Below are 22,355 nucleotides of genomic sequence, written 5' to 3' on the forward strand. Positions count from 1 at the left end.
AAGTAACATGCATGGCTGATTATGTTTTTTTTATTGATTTCTATCCTTGGTAGATGATGCAAGAAAATTCTCAAACGCAGATGCAAGAAAATCAATGCTTGATTGGCCAACAAGGTTTAAGATAATAAAGGGAGTAGCCAAAGGACTTCTTTATCTCCACCAAGATTCAAGATTAACAGTAGTTCACAGGGATCTCAAAGCTAGCAACAAATTGCTGGATGCTGACTTGAGCCCCAAGGTATCAGATTTTGGCATGGCAATGATTTTTGGTAGTGGGCCCAACAACAAGCAAATACTAACAGATTAGTTGGAACATAGTGAGTAATTTCATACGTAAATTGTACTTAAGTTTAATAATCTTCACTGAAAACTAAATCAATTGTGTTTCTTTCTGGGAAATGATTCATCAAACAGTGGTTACATGTCACCTGAATATGCATTGGAAGGCACTTGTTCGGTGAAGTCCGATATTAGCTTCGGTGTGTTACTTTTGAAAATTGTTTCTGGCTTAAAGATCAGCCATCCACACCGAATCACAGACTTTCTCAATCTCATAGCTTTCGTAAGTTCTGCAAAATGCTCAAAGTCTCAAAATTTATTTTAACTTTTGTGCAATTAGGCTTTGTTTGGCAAATGGGATTGGGAAATAATATCTCACCCTCTAAAGGGAAATATTGCATCCTAACCATCCATTCTTCACACCTCATTTAATCCTAGCCATTCATCCATTTCCATTTTCTAATCCCACCTCCCATATCCCATTTGCCAAACACACCCTTAAGAATTATATCCTTTTTTTTATTTATTCAGGCATGGAGTTCATGGAAAGATCAGAACACAAAGGATTTAGTCGACTCGTCAATCTCAGGGAGTTGCTCACTTGATGAAATTTCACGGTGTATCCATCTGGGGCTTTTGTGTGTTCAGGACAACCCAAATTCTCGACCAATAGAGAACTTACATCAGCAGTATAATATCAATTGTTCTTTTTTTTTTTTGCGGGGATAATATCAATTGTTCATATTCTAGTTTTCTAACCTTTTTCTGAACTTGCTAAAATATAAATATGTCAATTGTTCCCAGCTTAGCACCGAAGATGGATCTGAACCTGGATGGCTTTCGCATGGGTAAGTTGCTTTGCTGTAAAATAAACCAGATGTTTAGCCTATTAAATATTATAAATTTAATATGCTATTAAATGAAACCTGTCTTGTTCTCATTTCCTACAAGTTGCCTAGTAGAAACTTGTTAGTTTATCTGAATTGGATTCTACTTAACACACACAAGTTTTTATCTCTTCATATACCTTTAGTTCCATCATGTGAATATGTAGTAGAGAAGGAAACCTGGAAATTATTGACTAGGAATGACGATTAAATGAACCTTACCACCTGAAACCTGGAAATTATTGACTACGAAACCTGAATCTTTTTAACTTTCAGAGAAAATACGTTAAGACCTTTCCCCCCAGATATTTCCCTAATTCCGTGGTATTAAAAAACTTTAAGTGACCTACAAGGCTACAAGGAATAACTTGTCTTCTTTCTGGTGTGAATTTTTTGCTTGAAATGATTTTTCTTTTTGCATTTAACTTAAAATTGAGGGGATGAGTATAGCATTCAGAATATCACATCATGATTAGTATCATTTCCAGAAAACAGTTGACAATAGGAGCCAGTACCAATTTTAGAACAGCTTAACTTCCCTTTTGTTCCTTGGTTCTGGCTTTTAAGGCAACTTGACCTTTTGATTGCTTCTATATCCCATTAGCATCCATGGTTGCATAACCCATTTCATTACAAGCAGGGCACCAAGAATGCCAATGTGTTCCCTTCATGCCTCTACCATGATTTTTCTTCTTTATTGGATATTCAGTTCAATTCATCTCTGTGCATCCGACAACCGCCTTGTCCCTGGTAAGCCGCTCTCTCCTGGTAGCACCATTATCTCTGATGATGGAACATTTGCCCTGGGTTTTTTCTCCCCATCCAACCCCAAGAAACACTATTATGTTGGCATATGGTACAATAACATCCCCAAGTTCACCGTTGTGTGGGTAGCGAACCGTGCCGCGCCAATCACTGTTCCTTCATCTGCAGTGTTCACCTTGACCAGGAGCTCCAACCTCACCTTGTCTGATGGCAATGGCCATGTCCTTTGGACGACGATGGCCAAAAGCAGAATCAGCATCAGCTCCCCCCGAAACACCAAAAACATCTCAACAGAAGCCATGCTAGACAACACCGGAAACCTCATTCTCCGGTCATTGGCTGACAATGCCATCATATGGCAGAGCTTCGACCACCCGACCGACACTCTCCTGCCTGGCATGAACCTCAGGCTCAGCCACAATACACACCCACTGCAGCGCCTCATTTCTTGGAAAGACATACGAGACCCATCCCCTGGTCCCTTCTCCTACGGTGCAGATCCCAACAACCTGCTTCAGCGCTTCATCTGGCATGGCTCGGTGCCGCACCGGCGAAGCCCTGTGTGGAACAACTACCTCCTCATTGGTAAATACATGAACAACCTCAATTCCACGATTTACATGGCGATAAACCATGACAGCAATGAGGTGTACATGTCCTTTGGCATGCCAACTGGCCCCTTCAGTGTGCTGATCAGGATGAAAATAACCTACCTAGGCAAGGTAAATATGTTAGGTTGGCAGAGCAACATCTCAGCATGGACAACCCTGTACTCGGAGCCTGTGCATGACTGCAATATCTACGGCTATTGCGGTCCCAACAGTTACTGCGACAACACAGATGCTGTCCCAGCATGCAAGTGCCTTGATGGGTTTGAGCCAAGGGAGAAGGAAAGGCGGACCAACAACAGAAGCTTTTTGCAGGGGTGCCGCCGCAGGAAGGCCCTAAGATGTCACCATGGGAACAGTTTCTTGACTTATCCGAGCATGAAGGTCCCTGACAACTTCATCTACATTCACAAAAGAAGCTTTGACGAGTGCATGGTGGAATGCAGGAGCAACTGCTCCTGTGTGGCATATGCTTACTCCAACATTAGCAGCGGGATTATTGATGACACGAGGTGCCTATTATGGACGGGGGAGCTCATCGACATGGAGAAGGTTACCCAAGGAGGGGAGAACCTCTATATTCGAGCTAACAGATTAAACGGTATGAGTTCTTGCTTCTCTTCATCTGCTAACTGCTTACCTTCATACAGACATTTTTCAATTCTTCCGAGCCCTAGTGAGAGGGGTCTTTTGATAGTGGGGAAAGAGGAATCAATATGGCCGTCTTTTTTAAACAATTAGACGAAAAAAATCAGAGAGGTAGTATGAACATTAATTACTGTACCTTATATGTGTTGTGTGTGAGATGGATGGTTCTCTATGAATCATATACAGGTAACAGGAAAACAACCGATATCCTAGAATTTGTACTACCAGCTGTGGCAAGTTTGCTGATACTGATATGCATGCTTATTTGGATCTGCGGCGTTCGAGGTACATACGAATAAGTGTTGTCATTTTGATTTGTCCCTAACTCCAAACAAATTAGTGGCACCTACATTCCTTTCAGGTAAACAAAGGGGCGATGAGATCTACGGTGGACTGATGCTGGGAGATATTAGCACCTCCCGTGAGCTCTCTGATAGAAAAGTAGATTTTCCAATTTTTAGCTTCAGAGAAATTGCTTCTGCGACAAATAATTTCTCTGATTCCAACATACTTGGTCATGGAGGATTTGGCACTGTTTACAAGGTAATGAGGCCGGCACAGATTAATCTCAGCACTAGAAATTTAATGGAATTTATAACTCGTTTGGTTTGAGATTTATTCAATTTTTCAGGGAACAATGGATGGTGATAAGGAAATTGCTGTCAAAAGGCTCAGTAAAGGTTCTGCACAAGGTGTAGTGGAATTCAAAAACGAAGTACTTCTGATTGCCAAGTTGCAACACAGAAACTTAGTTAAACTTCTTGGTTGCTGCATTCATGGAGATGAAAAACTATTAGTTTATGAATACCTACCTAACAAAAGCTTGGATGCCTTCCTTTTCAGTATGTTCTGGCCACCTATTGCAAATGCCCAATTTTTAGTGGAATGAATGTGGGTGTATTGATAATGCACATGTGATTCTATCATTGACAGATGCTTCAAGAAATTCAGCGCTTGACTGGACAACAAGGTTCAAGATAATAAAAGGTGTTGCTCGAGGCATTCTTTATCTCCACCAGGACTCAAGACTGACAATAATTCATAGAGATCTTAAAGCAAGCAATGTATTGTTGGATGCTGATATGCACCCCAAGATATCTGATTTTGGTACAGCCAGGATCTTTGGTGGGAACGAACAACAATCGAATACCAACAGAGTGGTTGGAACATAGTGAGTACCTCCACACTTCAGATATATATATATTTTTTCTTTCTACTTCGAGATTTAAGTTGTGTGTGCCCCGTGTGGTGAATTGTCAATGTAGTGGCTACATGGCGCCTGAATATGCACTGGAAGGCATAATATCCGTCAAATCAGACGTCTATAGCTTCGGTGTGCTACTCCTGGAGATTGTGAGTGGCTTGAAGATCAGCGGAATCATAGACCCAACCACGGGCCATTCCAACCTCATAGCCTATGTAAGTGGTTTGAAGTATTCAAAACTTAATTAACGATTCACCCTTAATATGGGATGATCAACTGATTTAGGCATGGAGCTTATGGAAGAACGGGAACATGAGTACTTTTGTTGACGCCTCGATCTCGGAGAGTTCTTCACTCAATGAAGCTCTAAGATGCATCCATATAGCGCTCTTGTCGATACAAAACAACCCGAATGCTCGGCCGCTCATGTCGTGGGTGGTTTCGAGCTTGGATAACAAAGACATTGAGCTCCCAGAGCCCAAAGAGCCTATGTACTTTGCACACAGGAGTTATGGAGCTGATGGAGCAGGCGAAAGCTTTGTGAATGACATGAGCATTGCATCGGTGGAAGCGCGCTAGAAATTATCTAAACTATATATGTATAGTAGCTTTGATAAGGTATTTCATTTTCATATCTATTGAACCAAGTGGTAGCTCAAAAATAGTGAGAGAGAGCAAATATTTGTGGTGAGCAAAGAGTAGCTCTGTATCTGTCTGAATGGCATCTTGGCCTGATTGGCTCTGATATGTTCATTGACTCATTGTATTGTATCTGTACCCCAAGTGCTCATATCAAGAAAGCTTAGGCGAAACCTTTCTCTGTCAGGAAATTGCAATCTGAAGTTAACGGTTTCAGTGATGAAATCATCAGCACTTTGACAAGAATGAGTGATGCGCATGCGAATGGTGTTGAAGTATATATATTTTTTGTCCATGAAACTGTTTGTTTCATGGATGGTTGCCAGCAAGATTGCCTAATAGTTTGTTGGATACAAGTTGCCATGGATGGTAATGTCGTGCTGTGACAGGCTCTACTCAACCTCTCCATGCCAATCACATCTTCTGTTAGGATTAGTTAGAGCTAGATGATCCAAAAGCTAAGGTAACCAATGCTGAGGTGTATCACATTACGACATTTTTTTTGCTACTTTTGTCAGTCCAAACAAAGGAGAACAACTCTGGGCAGCCCATGAATAGGGCAAAGAATGATGGGCCTCTAGCCCATTGGGCTCTGATATTGGTGGGGACCTATCATGTGTGATGCAATTGCCCATTGGGAGTATCTATGCATCTTTCGAAAGATTTTTATGATCATATCACCCAGATTTTTAATCTTTGGATTAAAATCCAATAGACACAGTAAAAGACAAAAAGCAACTAAGAAACACCATAATGGACACTAAATTACCATATCTTCAAGAAAAAGACCAAATCCAATATAAATTTTAAAACTTACATACGGAGATTCAAAAATTAGACTGTAACTTACAAAAGTTATAATGTAAGTTTTATAAACTACACTGTAACTTATAGGAAAATACACTATAAATTTGAGTAAGAAAATCGAGTGAGAGATAAGAAAAAAAAAATCTTTCGAGTGAGATATAGCAAAATCGTTGCCCATTCGATATGCAATGCTCGCTATAAATGAAAAAGTACACCGAAGTCCCTCAACTTGTCATCGAGTTACAAAATCGTCCCCGAACCATAAAACCATATATAGAAACATCCCTCAACTTGTAAAACCATTCACTTTAGGTCTTTCGGTGGTTTTGTGCCTGGTTTCTCTGACGTGGCAGCTGAGTCAGCGTGGGACCCACTTGTCATAGTGATCAACTCATCACTCTTTCTCTTTCCCCTCTCCTCTCCCTTCCTCCTTTCTCTCATTTTTCTTCTCCGTCTCGGCAAGCCGGCCGGCGACGGGCGACGCGGTGACGATGTGGGAACAGGAGGGCCGCCCCCACACAGCCGTCACCGCCGTTGCCAATGGCATAGGCACCAGATCTGCGGCCATGTATGACGACGGACCTCCTCGCTCTCCCCGTCGCGCTCCCTGTCGGCTTGTCTTCTTTCGTGCTCTGCGAGGACGGCGCCTCGGGCGCCAGCGACGAGACCGTCGCCCCGCGCTGCTCGCCGCTGCCGTTCGAACGTTGTCATCCATGATCGCGGAGGTGGCAATGGCGTCGGAGGCGGCCCTCCTGCTCCCATGTCGTCGCCGCCGCCGCCGCGTTGCTCGTAGCCGGCCGGCTTGCCCAAACGGAGGAGAAAAATGAGAGAGAGGAAGAAGGGAGAGGAGACGGGAAAGAGAAAGAGTGATGATGGGGTCACTATGACAAGTGGGTCCCACGCTGACTCAGCTGCCATGTCAAAGAAAACCAGACACAAAACTACCGAAGGACTTAAAGTAAATGGTTTTGCAAGTTGAGGGATATCATATATCTGGTTTTGTGGTTCGGGGACGACTTTTGTGGTTCGGGGACCATTTTGTAACTCGATGGCAAGTTGAGGGACTTTCGGTGTACTTTTTCCCCGTTATAAATATTGTTCTACCCCTTATTATAGTTACAGTGTATAACAAATTAATTCTTGTAGGAATTTGATGAAAAAAATATTTAGCATGCGTGTGTCTGTGTGTAAATTTCAGTACTGCGTGCAATTCGTTTTTCCATATATGCGGCGTGTGGATATTCCAAGTCCCCGAACCATTTGCATGTTGCAACGATGTCATTTCTCATTGGAAATTAATTAAACCAGCTTATATCCTACCTGCATATGATTTGCAACCAATTCATTCCCTTTTTTTTTGGCTATGTGTATCAAGTTTAGACTTGAAATTTCGTACTTTGCTGTTAAAAAGAAGCTAGTTGGATTTTTTTCGTTCATCTGCATTTTATTTGAGAGATGCATGGACACTCGTGGACGTCCCTTCTAGTAGGGGATATTTTTTTTTTTGTCGGGATGACCGAAGGAGGTCATCAAATGGAGGAAAAAAGTTAACAAGAAAGTTTTTCATCGACAGCGAGCTATCGAGGAAGGGTATGCACCAAAGCATATGTCCCGACACCACACGCCAACCACACAGACACTAGCTACAGAGAAGAGAGCCGAATGGCAAACCGGCCACCGCTATGCAAGACTGGTAGCCATCGGGTATACAACAACACCACGAAAAGGATACTCCAAAAATAACGCATTCACGAAGGTTGCGACACTAAAAGACGCCATCGTCGTCCGTCCAGAAATTGGACATGGTTTTCACCTAGAGATCCTCGTCGAGGGAGGAGGGTTCCTTGACAACGCCCCCAAGAGGGTTACTATGCCCAAAGGCGTAGCAGCTGCCAGCCCAATGAAGAACTAGGCTAGGCTTTCGCCTGAGACCCTCTTCGCCCCGTCGCTATGGTCCGTCGCCCGCCAACTCTGTTACCTCCAGCCAAACATCGGTAGCTTGTGGCCTTCACCGCACCGGTCCAACGCCCCACCGCCGACCGACTTCCAGTCCTGCCGCCGCAAGACTTCCACTTCACCCCGCCGCCAGCGCCCTCTACCCGCTGCCACTCCCTCGCAACGCTGAGCTGGGCTGCTGGGCTACCTCCACCCCGCCGTCCATCAACCTCCTTTCCGAATCCGGCAAAGGAAGCCCGGAAATGGACGATGTTTCTTCGGCAGCCCAAGCCTTCCCCTGTTGACATACCGTTACCCCCACCTACCTATGGAACGTCCCACAAAGAAGGGGAGATGCTCCACGAGCAGAGAGTGCACTCGATCGACATCAAGGGATACGGCTCTGCCCGCCGCCAGCGTTCTCTACCCCGCCACCATTTCCCTATGCGTTGTCTTAGGTCTCCTCCGCTCTGCCACCCACCAGCCTCGTTGCCGAATCCGGACAAGGAGAGCCAGGAGGTCAGCCACGCCGCTTTGGTGGCCCAAGCCATCCCTTGCCGTCAAGCCACTACCTCCATCCTCCAATGGAGCTCCCCACAGAGGAGGGGAGGACGTCCACAGAGAGAGGGGGTTGCCTGGCCAACGTCAAAGGAGACAACCCACCGTCCTCCTCAAGTCTGCTGCCATCCACCACGGCCAGACGACGACGAGGGTCTACCTCTGCTCTTGGCCATCTCTGGCTGCCCTCAGCTGCTGCGGAGGCTGCCGCGGCGACGGCGGCACCTCGCGAGATGCCAGGACCATCGGTCGCCGCCGCTGCCGGCCGCACCTCCAGCCTCTGCTCTCGCCGGTCGGCCACGCCTCCTGCCGCTTCTGCCTCCGGCCCGACGCGCCTCAACCGCCACTACTGCCAACCGGCCACGCCGACGCCGGCCACCCGCTGTCGCCGCCCTTGCCGCCGCGAGCGAGCCCTATTGTTGCCGACGCCGTCGCCGCCACTGCCTTGAGGTTGCCCCGCCCGATCTGGCCGCTAGGGGGCCAGATCCGCCTCCGAAGGGGCCGGATCCGCCTCCGGCGCGGCCGGATCCAGCCCGCCGTCGCTATCCCGCAGCCAGACGCAGGTCTGGCGGCCTTCACCGCTGTTGCCCTGGGTGGCTCCTCTGGCCGCCCCGCCAGCGGGAAGTAAAGAGCCCTGCCGCCGCCGTCCTTGCGGCCGCGCAGCTTTGCCGGTGGCCGCTCAAGCGGCAGCGAGGCGGAGGAGGAAGGTGGGGGAGAGGGGGCGGCCGGAGCTCATCGCCTCCCGAGCAGCCCCGGGGGAGGGCGACGCAAGAGTCTATGCTCGCTTCAGTAGGGGATTAATTAGAATCAATTTATATACATTAAATTTATAGCAATTAGTTTATTAAATTTATGCCAGATAATTATTGTTCACCACCGTCCAAATCAAACAACTCGTGTTTTGAGAAGTTGGAACTTGAGGACTTTTTTTTACTGAAGAGATATGTGTACCTTTTGTGCTAGTTACATATATAGCTTAACTCATTGCTTCATGAGAAAATATAGTTGAAGCGCTCGAACCTTAGCACATAGATTAAGATTAACATGAAGTTAGGACATGCAAAACAAAAAGGTAATTAGCACATGATTAATTAAGTTTTAATTATTACTAACTTGAAAAATGTATTTATTTGATATTTTAAAAGTAATTCTATATAGAAAGTTTTTTTTAAAAAAACACACCGTTTAGTATTTTGAAAAACGCACTAACGAAAACCGAGGTAAAATTTGCATCTTAATCATAAAAGAATAAGCCATAGTATCACAAAAGATTTCTTCCTTCATCCGGTAGTACAGGGTGCTCCATTTTCCTGGCTCGGCTCGGCTTGCAACGGCTCGCAACAAGATAGGCTTGGCTTGGCTCGGCTCGATTAGGGAAACGAGCTAAAACATGAGCTTGGCTCGGCTCGTTTCCTGTCTCGAGCCAGATCGAGCTGGCTTGCGAGCCTTCCCGTTGAAGCACCTCTTCATATATAGTTTGTAATCATTAAGAAAAGCAAGAACAAATCATTGACATGCAAAATTAAAATAACTTTACATATTCAATTCATCAAAATCTAGATGATAAATTGCATATTAACTAATAATAACTCCACTAGAAAATAAATTAATCCATATAAGTATGTAATAGCCTAGGCTCACAAGCCAAACAAGCGGCTCGCGAGCTAGCTTGGGCTCGGCTCATTTCAGTAATGAGCTGAAAAGAAAGCTTGGGCTTGGCTCGTTTGGCAATCGAGCCGAGCCGAGCTAAGCGAGCTCGAGCCAAACCCGAGCTAAGCTCACGAGCCAAACCCAAGATTTTTTTTCCACCCCTAAGGCCAACCATCATTGGTTGGTGTGCCTGTGAGTTGAACTATCAACTGATCATAACGGATATATGGAAATGGATATCAAGCTGTAGCTAAATTGTCAACTCATAAAAATGAGCACCTCAATTTGAGAAAGTATATGATATAGGCCCCAATTCTAACTTATCGAGCACACCTGCGTATTACACATATGCGCGTTAACATATATAAAGACATTACGAAGAAAATTGCTACTTTGCAGTGTGTTCTATATATCGGTTTGCACATTTCTTTTGGCAGGTTGGGGGAACGAAATTACGGGAAAAAAAATTTGGGGGGGGGGGGGGGGAGATCTTGGGCTGAAATAAGTTGAAATTTGAACATATATACTCTGATTGAGTTTGAAAGAAATTTGCAATATTTTAGCCGACATAATATCGAAGAACTGATAGACCTGAAATTTCGGAAATTGGGATACGAAATATTGAACCCCTGCTAGTATGTGGTGCTTTTTTGATATTTGGAACTGCTATATAAGCTTGATATATATGTTCTCTTTAGAGAAACCGATTTCTTAAACAAAAAATGATGATGAGATGAAAATGTCAACACTTTGACAAGTTAATCATATCAGTTACTACTCCTGACTTATTACATATGTAGTTATGTACTCAACATGTCTATATATATACCCCACCAATTATATATATTACAACATACATTTATGGTTAATTATGCCTGATAAGTTATACATAAAGACTCTGCATGCTGCAGTCAGTATATTATCTGATCCCCTTATTCTCTTATCGATGAACCTCAAGAATGAATCCAATCTTCACGCACCCATTCCAGCGATTCATCTATATATATACCTAATTCTTTTCTCTTTTTTTTTCTGAGAGTATATATATATACCTAATTCAGTTACAGCATATATTATACGCATTCATTCTTACTAGTACTAGCTAGTAGTACTATTTTGATTAGTTCAGTACTATTAGTTGCGATCGGTTAATAATTAATTAGGGTATGCAATGTGTGTATCTGCTATATATATGCAACAGTAGGAGCTGTTGCTAGCTATATATTGCCATCATATATATGGGTGTGAGCATATAACTTAATTAGCAATCTAGCTAGATATATAGCTAGCTTTTTGTGTGAAGCATTTCTAGTTAATTATTAGTAGTTAATTAAGCTGAGCTCTGGCTGATCTCAGCTAGCTAGACACTCCCTCCATTTCACAATGTAAGTCATTCTAGAATTTTTCACATTCATATTGATGCTAATGAATCTAGACATATATATCTATTTAGATTCATTAATATCAATATAAATATGAAAAATGTTAGAATAACTTATATTGTGAAACAGAGGAAGTAGCTTGGTGGTAGTAGTAGTAGTAGTTAATTAGCGATCGATCGAGCTACCGGAAGGCTGCACCGAACGGCGTCCAGAAATCGACCGGCGTCTCGCTGGCGACGGCGAAGGTGCTCGATATCGGGACCAGGCACAGCCCTCTTCCGGTGAGGTCTCTCTTGCTCGCCGCCGTCCCCTCGCCGCCGCCGCCGCCATCGTTGTCGACGCCGGTGGAGTTCTGAGATAATATTAATCAACGAATTAATTAGCATGTATATAGTGAGCATATGTGCACTATATACGTTCAAGCTTGATGATCAAACGACGACGTACGATATATAGGAATATATATGCGTGAACTGAAGAAGAAAAATTAAAAGCATGTACAGTAAATATTGTCACCGGAGTTCTGAAATATTCAGCTCCATAGTTTGGCATATTGGAGGAAGAAATGAAAACGGCATATTTACAAATAAAAAATAAAAAATAATTTATGAATAAAAATTTTACATATGTGTTCTTAACGATTTAAAAACAAACACTGGAAAATAGACTACAATGAGAAAAATAGCAAAATTAATTAACTCCAAATTTAAGTTTGAAAATTCAAGTTTTAACTGATAAGCATAAGCATAATTCAAAAGATGAGATTGATTAAAGGGAGCATGTAAAGTAATTAAATTAACATGAATAATGTATATATATGCTAGGGATCGATGTAAGTTGACCGGGCAAGCAAGCAGGGTTTCTTTGCCTGCTTATTCAAATCTAGTTATTTTTTTCTTCCAAAATTTGTACTAGCAAAAGTTGGAATGAACTACACTAACAAGCTTGCATGTTTTTATGCGGGTATATACCCTCATGCATCGATAATATATGCAATACGTACTTGATGATCAAACAATGACGAGATATAGCAATATGTGTGTGAAAAGAAGAAGAGAAAAGCATTATATTGTGTGTAGTATATGTGAGCTAGCACTGCATGGTTTAGCTTGTATATATATAGTACCTTCAAGTGGGGCACTTGTTGCCTGTTCTTTAGGTAAGGAGCACTAAGTGCCTGCATATATGAATACACATAACACATACATGAGTACACTATATATATATGAACAATGTTTGAATATATTATAGTGCAAAGCAGAATGTATGCGTGCACTACATGTTTGAAGAATATGTTTGAGGAAATTATACATACATATATATATATATAAGCAGACAGCATTTATGCAAGAAGAAATGTTTAAAGAAATATTAATTAGTGCAATAATTAAGGCAGTAGCTAGCTAGGTGTTGCACTGGATACTTGGATCAGAACATGGACCAATGTTGTTAATTTCTACATGTATATGATTAAAAGGGGAAGGGTAGAACAAAATATTGCCGCTAGATGGCGCACTTACACCAACTTGATCGTGCAGGAACTTGATGTACTCGATTGTCTCGTGGAGCACCGATGCCGTGTCCGTCTGCACGCACGCACGCCGAGGTTGATCCATCATTTTTTGTTGTTGTTGTTGTTGTAAAGGGATCGATCAGAGTTGCATGTTTGATCGATCTTAATAAGATTCTTAATTTCAAGAACTATATATATGGTGCACTCACCTTTCCAAAAGGGGAGACTAGTTGTTGGAGTGCTGTGACCCTGTCCCCTAGCTTCTCTTTCCTCACCTGAAACATATATAATTTATGTGAAATTCAATATGTACATTAATACATCTAATTAACAGTTTGACTGAACTGATTAAGGTGGAACTTTATGATCTCTAACGGTTTACTTCTCTCATATGATTCTCTCATGATTTGTAACAGCTCACTCATACATACATGGAACTTTATTGGAAGGAAATCAATCACCATTTGGGACAAATTAAATATTATATATATGTAGACACATGCCTTGAAGGTCGTCGGCAATGGCGATGGCGTCCCGGTTCTGGATTTCTTTAGTGGCGTGGAATCAGCCTTCGCCTTCTTCGTGATGATTGAGCTGGAGTCTCCTACTCCTTCTAATGCCCTCTACACATATTAACACAAAAAAAATAAACAAATGTGAACTATTGATCAGTTGCATGCATGCACCAAACTTAATATTTAAACAATGTCAAATCATTATCTCCACATTATTTTTACATTATTTAAATATATACATCTATAATTTCTATAATATATAACATATATTCATATTCACATATCCCGCAGCTAAGCATAAGATTATACTACTAATTAGTTTAACCCAAAATATTAAGCTGATGAGTAAATATGCACAATTCACTTATGTCCAATAACAACTCATACTATATAAGAGGTGTGGCTAATTGTGATATTGTGTTAATTACTTTTAGTTAGTATAGGCGCACAATTAACTATCAACTATGTCCATATACGTATAAGTGTGTGCCAATTAACCTTAGCTGCAAGGCTCGCCGGCGTAGGCTGCGCCGGCGATGCTCCGGCACCACCTAGTGCTGTACCCTCCGCCGCGACGGTGAACCCGGAGGAAGGGTTCCAAAACGGCGCCGCCGTGCTGTTGGTGAACTGCAGTGGCTCTCTCCCGGCGGCGGCGGCCGGCGGCTGCAGGTTCATCGCCGGCTGATGATGATGATACTGCTGAAACCCCGGCGAGTCATTAGGCTTCGCCGCCGCCGCCGGCTCCGTGAGGCTTCTGAGCAGCGAGGAGCGGAAGCCGCCACCGCCGCCGTACGGCGAGGTCGGCGACGAGAGCAGCTCGAAGCCGAGGTTGGAGAGGAACTGGTAATTCTGGTCATGTTGGTGCTCTTGCAGCATCACGCCGTTATTTGATGATGAGTTGCTCATCAAACTCGGCGTGTTGATCTGATGATGATGATGATTGGTATGGTGATCATTTCTTGATGAGCTCATGTAGCCATGGAAACCACTCCCATCCCTGATCAGAAATCACACATATATGCATATAATTAAATCATTCCACTGATAATTATTCACCAACTTAACATGCATGAATAAATAAATCAATCTCACTAAGATCATGAGCAACTAATTAAGCATGTAGAGTATATATGCAATCTATATATATGCTTTGGTTGATTATATGTGTATTATCAATTCATCATGCATACACATATGATCATGAGTCATATAGCTAGAGCTCACAAGAAAGGCTGCTGATTCCAGCCGCCGCCGCCGCCGCCGGCCACCGTCTGCGCGTGCACGGCGATGGCGGCCGGGTCGGCGACGCCGCCGCCGGCGGGCTCCTGGAAAGTGATGGAGCTTCCGGTGGCGAGCGATCCAGGCGACTCCGACGAAGCAGTGTTACCAGCAGCTGACCTCGACGTGTTGCCACCGCCGTCGACGGCCACCACCGCGGCCGACCAGCCGCCGAACCCTTGCATCGTCTCCGGCGCCGGCGCCGAGCACGACGACACCGCGGCGCTCCACCAGTCGCCGCCGCCGCCGCCGTGGCTCCCCGTCGTCGTCGTAGCACCACCCGCTGCCGCGCCGCCGCCGCCGTACATGGCCGGCGCCGCCGCGGCGTGGATCATCTCCTGGTGATCTGCCATATATACGAGCTTAGCTTCGCTAATTAGCAATCAAGTGGCTAATACGATATGTATATATATCTTTCTATATATGTATATATATTGGATTGTTCTTGTTGATTTGGGTTTTTTTTTCTCTCGCTAGAATTTCGAGCTAATAGCTAGCAATGGAAGAGCTAGAGGAGGTTGGGCTAGCTATGCAGGTAGCTAGTGGTGAGCAATTGAGTATCTATCCTAGTGCTCGCCTATCTGGTGTGGTGGGCAAGTAGCTATAGGAAAATATTTGGACGATTATATTCTCCCTAATTACAAATGAATATATGTTGATTTAGACTCGTGGACGCAGTTCAAATGACTTTGTTGTCCTTCATTTGTACTCCATCCGTCCCATTGTAACTGCAGTTGTGAGTTTTCGTATGTAACGTTTGACCGTCCATCTTATTTTTTTTTATGATTAGTATTTTTATTGTTGTTAGATGATAAAACGTGAATAATAATTTATGTGTGACCTATTTTTTTTTTCAAATTTTCAAATAGGACGGACGGTTAAGTGTTGAATACAGAAACCCAAAACTGCACTCAAAATGAGACGGAGGGAGTACTGAATTAGAAAAGGTGAACCATTGTTTGTGTGAAGTTATAGAAGGGTGAACATGGAAAAGAATTATGAAAGTTAAAGTACAAACAAGTTCCAAACAGCTTACTTTTAAGAAAGAGTTAAGAAATTTAAATCGACTTATGTTTAAAATCGGAGGGAGTAGTAATTAATAGGACTCGATCAATTAACAATTATTTAGAGAGGTGAGTGGGGAGGCGATGATGATCATACGTGGTTTCATATAAGCCACTGAAATCAAAGTACGGTTGAAGAGGATGATGCATGGATCGAGTAGAATTAGACGAAGAAGAAGAAGAAGAGAATTTAGGTTTTCTGACCGGCAGGAGAAAGAGGAAAGGTTAATCGGGTCGTCCACGGTATGACGGTGACGCATTATCACATGCCATTTCCTCCCTTTCATGATTAGCAGTTACTAAACAGCTGAGACTATGACAATTTTTCAGAGAGAGAAATTTGATACTGCTGGTACAATTTGGTCGTACATCCTCTGAAACCGTATAGTACGTACGTACGATTACTTAAGAAAATACTACCTCTCCGTTTCAGGATATAAGATTTTCTAGCATTGCACATATTAATAAAGATGTTAATGTATCTAGATATATATATTTGACTATATTTATTAACATATATATGAATGTGGATAATGCTGGAAAATTCTATAATCTGAAACGAAGGAAGTAGTTAATTGTCCAAGAATAATCCCAATCAGGTTAAATACCGGCCTGTATTTGTGGAGTGATCGATGGATGATCTCGTATTTGTGACACACACTCTCTAGAGAGATCGCTCGGCAATCTTGAGTGGCCTCTCTCTAATCGATTTATATGAAAACCACACATGGCCTCGGCAACAAATGATCTAGCTATAAGCTCTAAAATGCTTGATAAATAACAATTCATGTTTGACATGGGATAAGATTAATCGATCATGTTGGTGAAAGTAGTAGTGTTACGCCTAACGCTAGTAGTTTATGTATGTGTTGTGGTCCTCTCTAATCTAGTCTAAGTGATGTAAACATAATCAATTAATAGGTTTCTAGTTCCATACTAATCGGCATCATATTAATTTGTTATTATATTTTGCATTTTTCTTCTGACCCTTTTAGATGTTCAAAATCTCAATTGGAACAAATTGATCCATGCCAAACTATTGGCACCAAGTATAAATGATTAATGCTTGCCAAATTAATTCACTTGAAACCAAATATATAGAATAATCATCAATAGAAGTGATCTAAACCATTGATTTATGAGTTCTACTATTAGTAGAAACAAATTAATTATTATACTATCAGTAATTAATTTGGCAGTATAAATAGATATGATTCATTGAATTAGAAAAATAAAAGGTCTACATTGGTTTTACTACCGGTAGATAGTGCTGTAAAACACCACATAATATAAACTCCGTCCAAATTTTGATTATATATTCAATGATACTCCATTGTTCATTAAACCGTACATAAAGTATTTTCATAGTATTATATATGTTGCTTTCAAAATGTCTCAACTTTTAAATTAAAAATGGGTACCGGTATCTTTTAAAATAGTATGCCGGATGGAAGAAGTGATGTATTTAGATTCGCCTCATAAAGTATTTTCACAGTATTATATAGGTCTTTGGGTTTCTCTAGACTTATTTCAAATTGCATTACAAACCGTCGATCAATTCAGTTGTATTTTGTATACCGTACATTTTAGTTATAAAGACATGTTTGTTTTTTCACCCAAAGTAGGAACTATATTTGAGCTGCATATGTAGGATCGTAAAGGGCCTTTCCCACCCCAAAAGCTAGCCTTTGAGGTGAGGGGCTCCTCCACTTATATCTTAGGTCTTTTGCCCTTCCACAACCAATGTGGGACTATTCAACAATTTCCCCCTTCATACATTGGTGTCCCTCAGCCCTTCACCGCCCCTTCACCGTGTATAGACCCCACAGAACAGGCCCACGGTTCATCATGTATACGGGCCCCGCAGGCACCCACGGTCCATCAGGCATTCACACACTATGTCCATCGGGCCAGAGATGTTAACCTAGCCAGGCTCTGATACCAATTGTAGGTTCGTAAAGGGTCTTTCCCACCCCAAAAGCTAGCCTTTGAGGTGAGGGGCTCCCCCACTTATATCTTAGGTCTTTTGCCCTTCCACAACCAATGTAGGACTATTCAACAGTATATAACCCGAAACTCTCGATACATTTAATTATGTCGACATGCCTACTAGATATACACACACCAGAACAGTGAAAAAGACATGTTGAGAATTTATTAGCCAAGCACTATTGATTTGCCATTTTCAATCTTAGACTCTCATACATACCACCGATATATGCTTCCTCCATCCAAAATGTATAAAGGCGTTGACTTTTCACAAAACATTGGATCATTCGTCTTACTAAAAAATTATATAAATATTATTTATTTTGTTATAACTTGTTTTATCATCAAAGAAACTATAATATTAACTTATACTTTTACATGTTGATAATAATTTTTTTAATAGAACGATTGATCAAACATTATATGAAAAGTTATAGCATCATACATTTTAGAGCGGATAGAGTATATATCAACAAAATAATGTTCCCATATAACCAATTTGCAAGACAGTTACAAATATATACTACCTCTATTTTTTTTTATTTAATGTTGGTTAGTTCAGAATAGATCTAACGTCCAATGTCATGTAAATAAAAATGAAGGGAGTATATTTTCACTAGTACATCTTATGTGGAGCATTTCAACACGATTTAGATACGCTCAATTTAGTTTATGATAGAACTATGATACGATGCACTACTACTCTTCCGTCCTAAAATAAATTTGGCAAAATTAGTTTTCGTTTCTAGGTTTATAGCACTCAAAGTTACCATTAACTTAAATAGCATCTAAAGTTTTCTTCCTTCCTACTTTTAATACTTCCGTTACTTTTCTCTCTTTTGCCATCAAAGAGATCAAACACCTCTTTAGATCAAGCAGGCCAACCTCTCGTTGGCGGCTTCATGGATGCATTGTCCCTGCTACTGGCTAGAAGAATTGTTCTGTGACATCTGTCGTGACCGCTCCGCCAGTGGTCTCAACCTACGATGCTTGGAAGCCCATCCATGTGCCTCATCATGTTGCTCATGTCTGTGAACTATGAAGGCTCGTGCTCCAGTACATCGGCGGGTTGAAGCTCCGTCTCACTGGCAACAAGCTAGAGTATCTCCAACTGCAGCAACTAAAGTGGCATCTGGTGACCTCCGTGATTGGCAGCGAATATATAGACGGCAATACAGGATCCAAGCACTAAATTTATCCATTCATATCAGCTATAAATCTGAAGACACTAGCACAACCAAGACTTGATTAGTCAAAAGCTTGATGCAATTTAAGCAGGTGTAAATTAGATTAGCCCAAGCCTGATGTCGGCCAAGCTTCATTGCCATCGATGAAAACTAGCTGATGTACGAGCGATGGCTGCTGGCGAGCCAAACGATGGGGTTGGCATGGAGGAGAAGTTGAGGGCAGACATTATTAGCGGAATGGGCGAGGTCGCTACAGTACCACCAGCAGTGAGAGAGGTTGGGCTACTCGATCTAGACGTTAGAGTTATGGGTTCGACTGTTCTCTTTGACACAGCAATGGGTTAAAAAGCAATAGATGTACAAGAAATAGGGGCAGAAGAAACCTTTGGATGCTATTTAAATGGACCGGTAACTTTCAGCGATAAAGCCAAAAACATAAACTTCATATGCTCTAAAACCAATTCGCCAACAAATTTATACACGAATTTTAACATAGTAGCTTATATTCATATTTATATCTAAAAGTTGATTTACTTTAGACACTACATACGAAAGGAGTATATCTGCCAAAATACCAACCTACACAGTGGCGGATCCACCATGGGTCTCTGGGGTCTCGAGACGCTACTACCTGTATTGTAACCATGTCAGACCCCATGAAAGCCTCACTAAAATTTTGTCATACATCTATTAGAAGAGGGGGCTATAATTTTATATAGTTGTTCTTTTCCTCATGTTAATTTTCCTAGATCCGCCCTAGACGTACAGTACGGGAGAATACGGAAGAAGACGGTGACGTCAGGCTTAGATCAGGTAAAGTAGGTAGGCAGGCAGGCCAGGTTTGGGGAATGTATCGCTGCAGTGGGCCCCACACAGCGTCGCACGCGTGCCCCCTCCAGATAGCGATCCACCCGCGCACTGACGCACGCACGCGTGCCTGTTTGCTAGCTGCACTTGATATATTCACACGTAATCTACACAGCGCACACACACACACATTCATCTTGCTCGATTGCAAAGCACTGCATCACAACCGATAGAAGAAACTATATACAGTATAGTTTAACAGTTGAAACCGGTTCAAACCCTAAGATTTGTCATGTCATCAAGAATCTACCATCGATTCAATAATTAGATGAATCTCGACACGAATGTTTGACTAAGCCTCGCTCCTTTTTAAAATGCACGTCGTTGATTTTTTCCACAAACTATTCGTTTTATTTAAAAAATTAATATAAATATGTAAAATATAAGTTAGATTATAGTTTATTTGATGATAAAATAAGTCTTAATAAAATAAATAATATTTATATTACTTTTTTAATAAAAAATAGTTAAATGTTATACGAAAAATCAATGACGTCATACATTTTGAAATGAAAGAAGTAGACTAAGAGCAAGTTTAATAGTATAGCCAACTACTTACTCCAAATCATTTATAGCTAATCTAATAGTCCATTCATACAATAGTTAACTATAAAAATAGACTACACCATTAATATCTAGTCTCACATCTCATATACACATAACGTATTGAAGTCCGTATTGCAACTGGCTACAAATCTGTAGCCCACTTTCTTCTCTCTCTTCTTTTTTCTTTTCGATATGTGGTTATAGCTGGCTTATAGCTTGCTATTATACCTGCTCTAAAGGCCCTATTTGAATCATTTAGTCCCTGGACTATAAACTTTAGTCCCCTACTGTTTGGATCTAGGGACTAAAAGGGACTAAAGGCACGTGGACCGAGGGAGAGAGAAGAGAGAGGCTGCCATTTTAGTCCCTATGGGCTTGTTTGGGAGAGCTTAAGATTCTGAGAAGCAGCTAGTTGGTAGCCAGCTTCTCAGAATCTGGAAAAGCTAGGTTTCCCAGCTTTTGGTTTCTAGTTCATTTCCTGGATTCTACAACTACAACTATTCAGAATCTGGACAAAAAATGGACTGTTTGGAAGAGCTTCTGATTCTGGTTGAAGCTGCAGCAGCTAGAAGCTCCCCCAAATAGGCCCTATAAATACCTCCGAGAGAGACTAATGGATTTTAGTCCCAATATGTACTTTTAGTCTCTTTTAGTCACCCCTATTTGGATTCTTAAGGACTAACGGATTAGTCCCATAAATCAAACAGAGCCTAATCCTTTTAAGTTCCTGCTTTCAGCTCTTTTTGTTGCAAGCTTGTACCCCCACTGCGATGGCTTCCCATTGTCAAAACCTAAATTGTTTCTTCTAATATAATAACATGCAATAATTTTTCGTGTTCACGAAAAATAAGAATTTTTTTCTCTTTCCTAGCCATCCTCAAGTTCCCGTGAAACTCTCCCGGTATCTTGTGCCACGAAGAGTGAGTTATTTTTATCTCTCTATGTGTTATCGCTTCGTGACAGCATTAATTCCTCATGCTAAGGACCAATTCATTTGTTGTCAATGTATATATATATATATACACACCCTTAACTATCCAATACTCTCGAACTTATACACAATACCACTTCTAGCTATGATCCATGAGACCATAAAATAGTCAAAATGCGCAAGACAAATCTCTCTTGAAAAAGGCAGAGACAATGACTCCAAATGTAGTATACTCGAAGTGGTTTAATTCATTCACCAAAGAAAATTTGCTACATTAATATTCACCAAAGAAAATTTGCTACATTAATAATGGGTCAATATTTTTTCTCTTTCTACTAGTCATGTACAAAATGATGTTTGTCGAGGCTTCTTCACCAAAGATTTACTAACATATTACTAGTACAGACAAGCTGTGTACATTATTTAAGAGGGAATATCCTTGTTACAAACGTTGATTGCCTCGATTGAGAATGTTTTGGCCATATACTGCCATATTTGAACTATCTGAGAAATTTATTCAGAATAAACGTTCGATCTGTAGTTGCGTCCAAATTAACAAGATACTTAAAACAAAACAAAATCACACGCGTGCACCACTTGAAAGAGTCAACTGGGATTGACTAATAAAAAACGTGTGTGGTTGGCGAGAGCTAGGAGAGCAAACCAAAGTGGATGTTTCTGTCAAGAGAGGAGGAAAGGAGAGAGAAAGGACGACGTCTTTGACATGCTTTGATGTGTCCAGCGTTGACACGACGCGAGCTATGATGATGATTAAGGCTTTTATTAGTTTTTGAGGCAGGCATGACTGGCTCTAGCCCTCTGATTATCTCATTGTGTGGACTCAATTGGTCAACATGAGGATCTAGCTTTCGATCCATCGATCTATCACCTTTTGGTTTTTGCCGTGTTCATCATGAATTTGATCATGATCGCCATCGATCGCCAGCATGCAGTTAGCTAGCTAGATCGACCTGTTTAGATGATGGAAGAATGTTTGGTTTGGATTCTATAGTCCCATGGATATGTGTCGTTTCTTCGAAGTACTCTCGGCAGTACAAAGTCAACCTTGGAAAATCTTTTTGTGAGATCCATGACTTATGACT

At 41.7% G+C, this 22,355-nt stretch overlaps 2 protein-coding genes across 5 annotated transcripts; one reads left to right on the forward strand and one right to left on the reverse strand.

Moving 5' to 3' along the window:
- The first annotated feature begins 110 nt into the window (after positions 1-110).
- Positions 111-5,290, forward strand: LOC127782376 (G-type lectin S-receptor-like serine/threonine-protein kinase B120). Of its 4 annotated transcripts, none has more exons than XM_052309553.1 (11): positions 111-238; positions 811-968; positions 1,084-1,127; positions 1,807-1,916; positions 2,116-3,140; positions 3,374-3,472; positions 3,549-3,730; positions 3,819-4,029; positions 4,121-4,358; positions 4,453-4,606; positions 4,677-5,288. In XM_052309553.1, exons 3-11 carry the CDS (start codon positions 1,113-1,115, stop codon positions 4,968-4,970), a joined length of 2,328 nt encoding a protein of 775 aa, XP_052165513.1. In that variant the 5' UTR covers positions 111-238; positions 811-968; positions 1,084-1,112; the 3' UTR covers positions 4,971-5,288. The 4 variants fall into 4 exon arrangements, with proteins under 4 accessions (XP_052165513.1, XP_052165514.1, XP_052165510.1 ...); XM_052309554.1 differs by having other exon boundaries at positions 2,100-3,140; positions 4,677-5,287; XM_052309550.1 differs by having other exon boundaries at positions 1,807-3,140; positions 4,677-5,290.
- A 5,439-nt stretch (positions 5,291-10,729) lies between these two features.
- Positions 10,730-15,258, reverse strand: LOC127781634 (transcription factor bHLH112-like). The gene is made up of 7 exons (XM_052308620.1): positions 14,615-15,258; positions 13,889-14,387; positions 13,379-13,498; positions 13,085-13,150; positions 12,883-12,948; positions 12,489-12,539; positions 10,730-11,714 (listed from the first exon to the last, which is right to left on the reverse strand). The coding sequence occupies exons 1-7, from the start codon at positions 15,019-15,021 to the stop codon at positions 11,544-11,546; spliced, it is 1,380 nt and encodes a 459-aa protein (XP_052164580.1). The 5' UTR covers positions 15,022-15,258; the 3' UTR covers positions 10,730-11,543.
- Positions 15,259-22,355: the final 7,097 nt, after the last annotated feature.

This window comes from Oryza glaberrima, chromosome 8 (genome assembly GCF_000147395.1).
Source record: "Oryza glaberrima chromosome 8, OglaRS2, whole genome shotgun sequence".
NCBI lineage: Eukaryota > Viridiplantae > Streptophyta > Magnoliopsida > Poales > Poaceae > Oryza > Oryza glaberrima.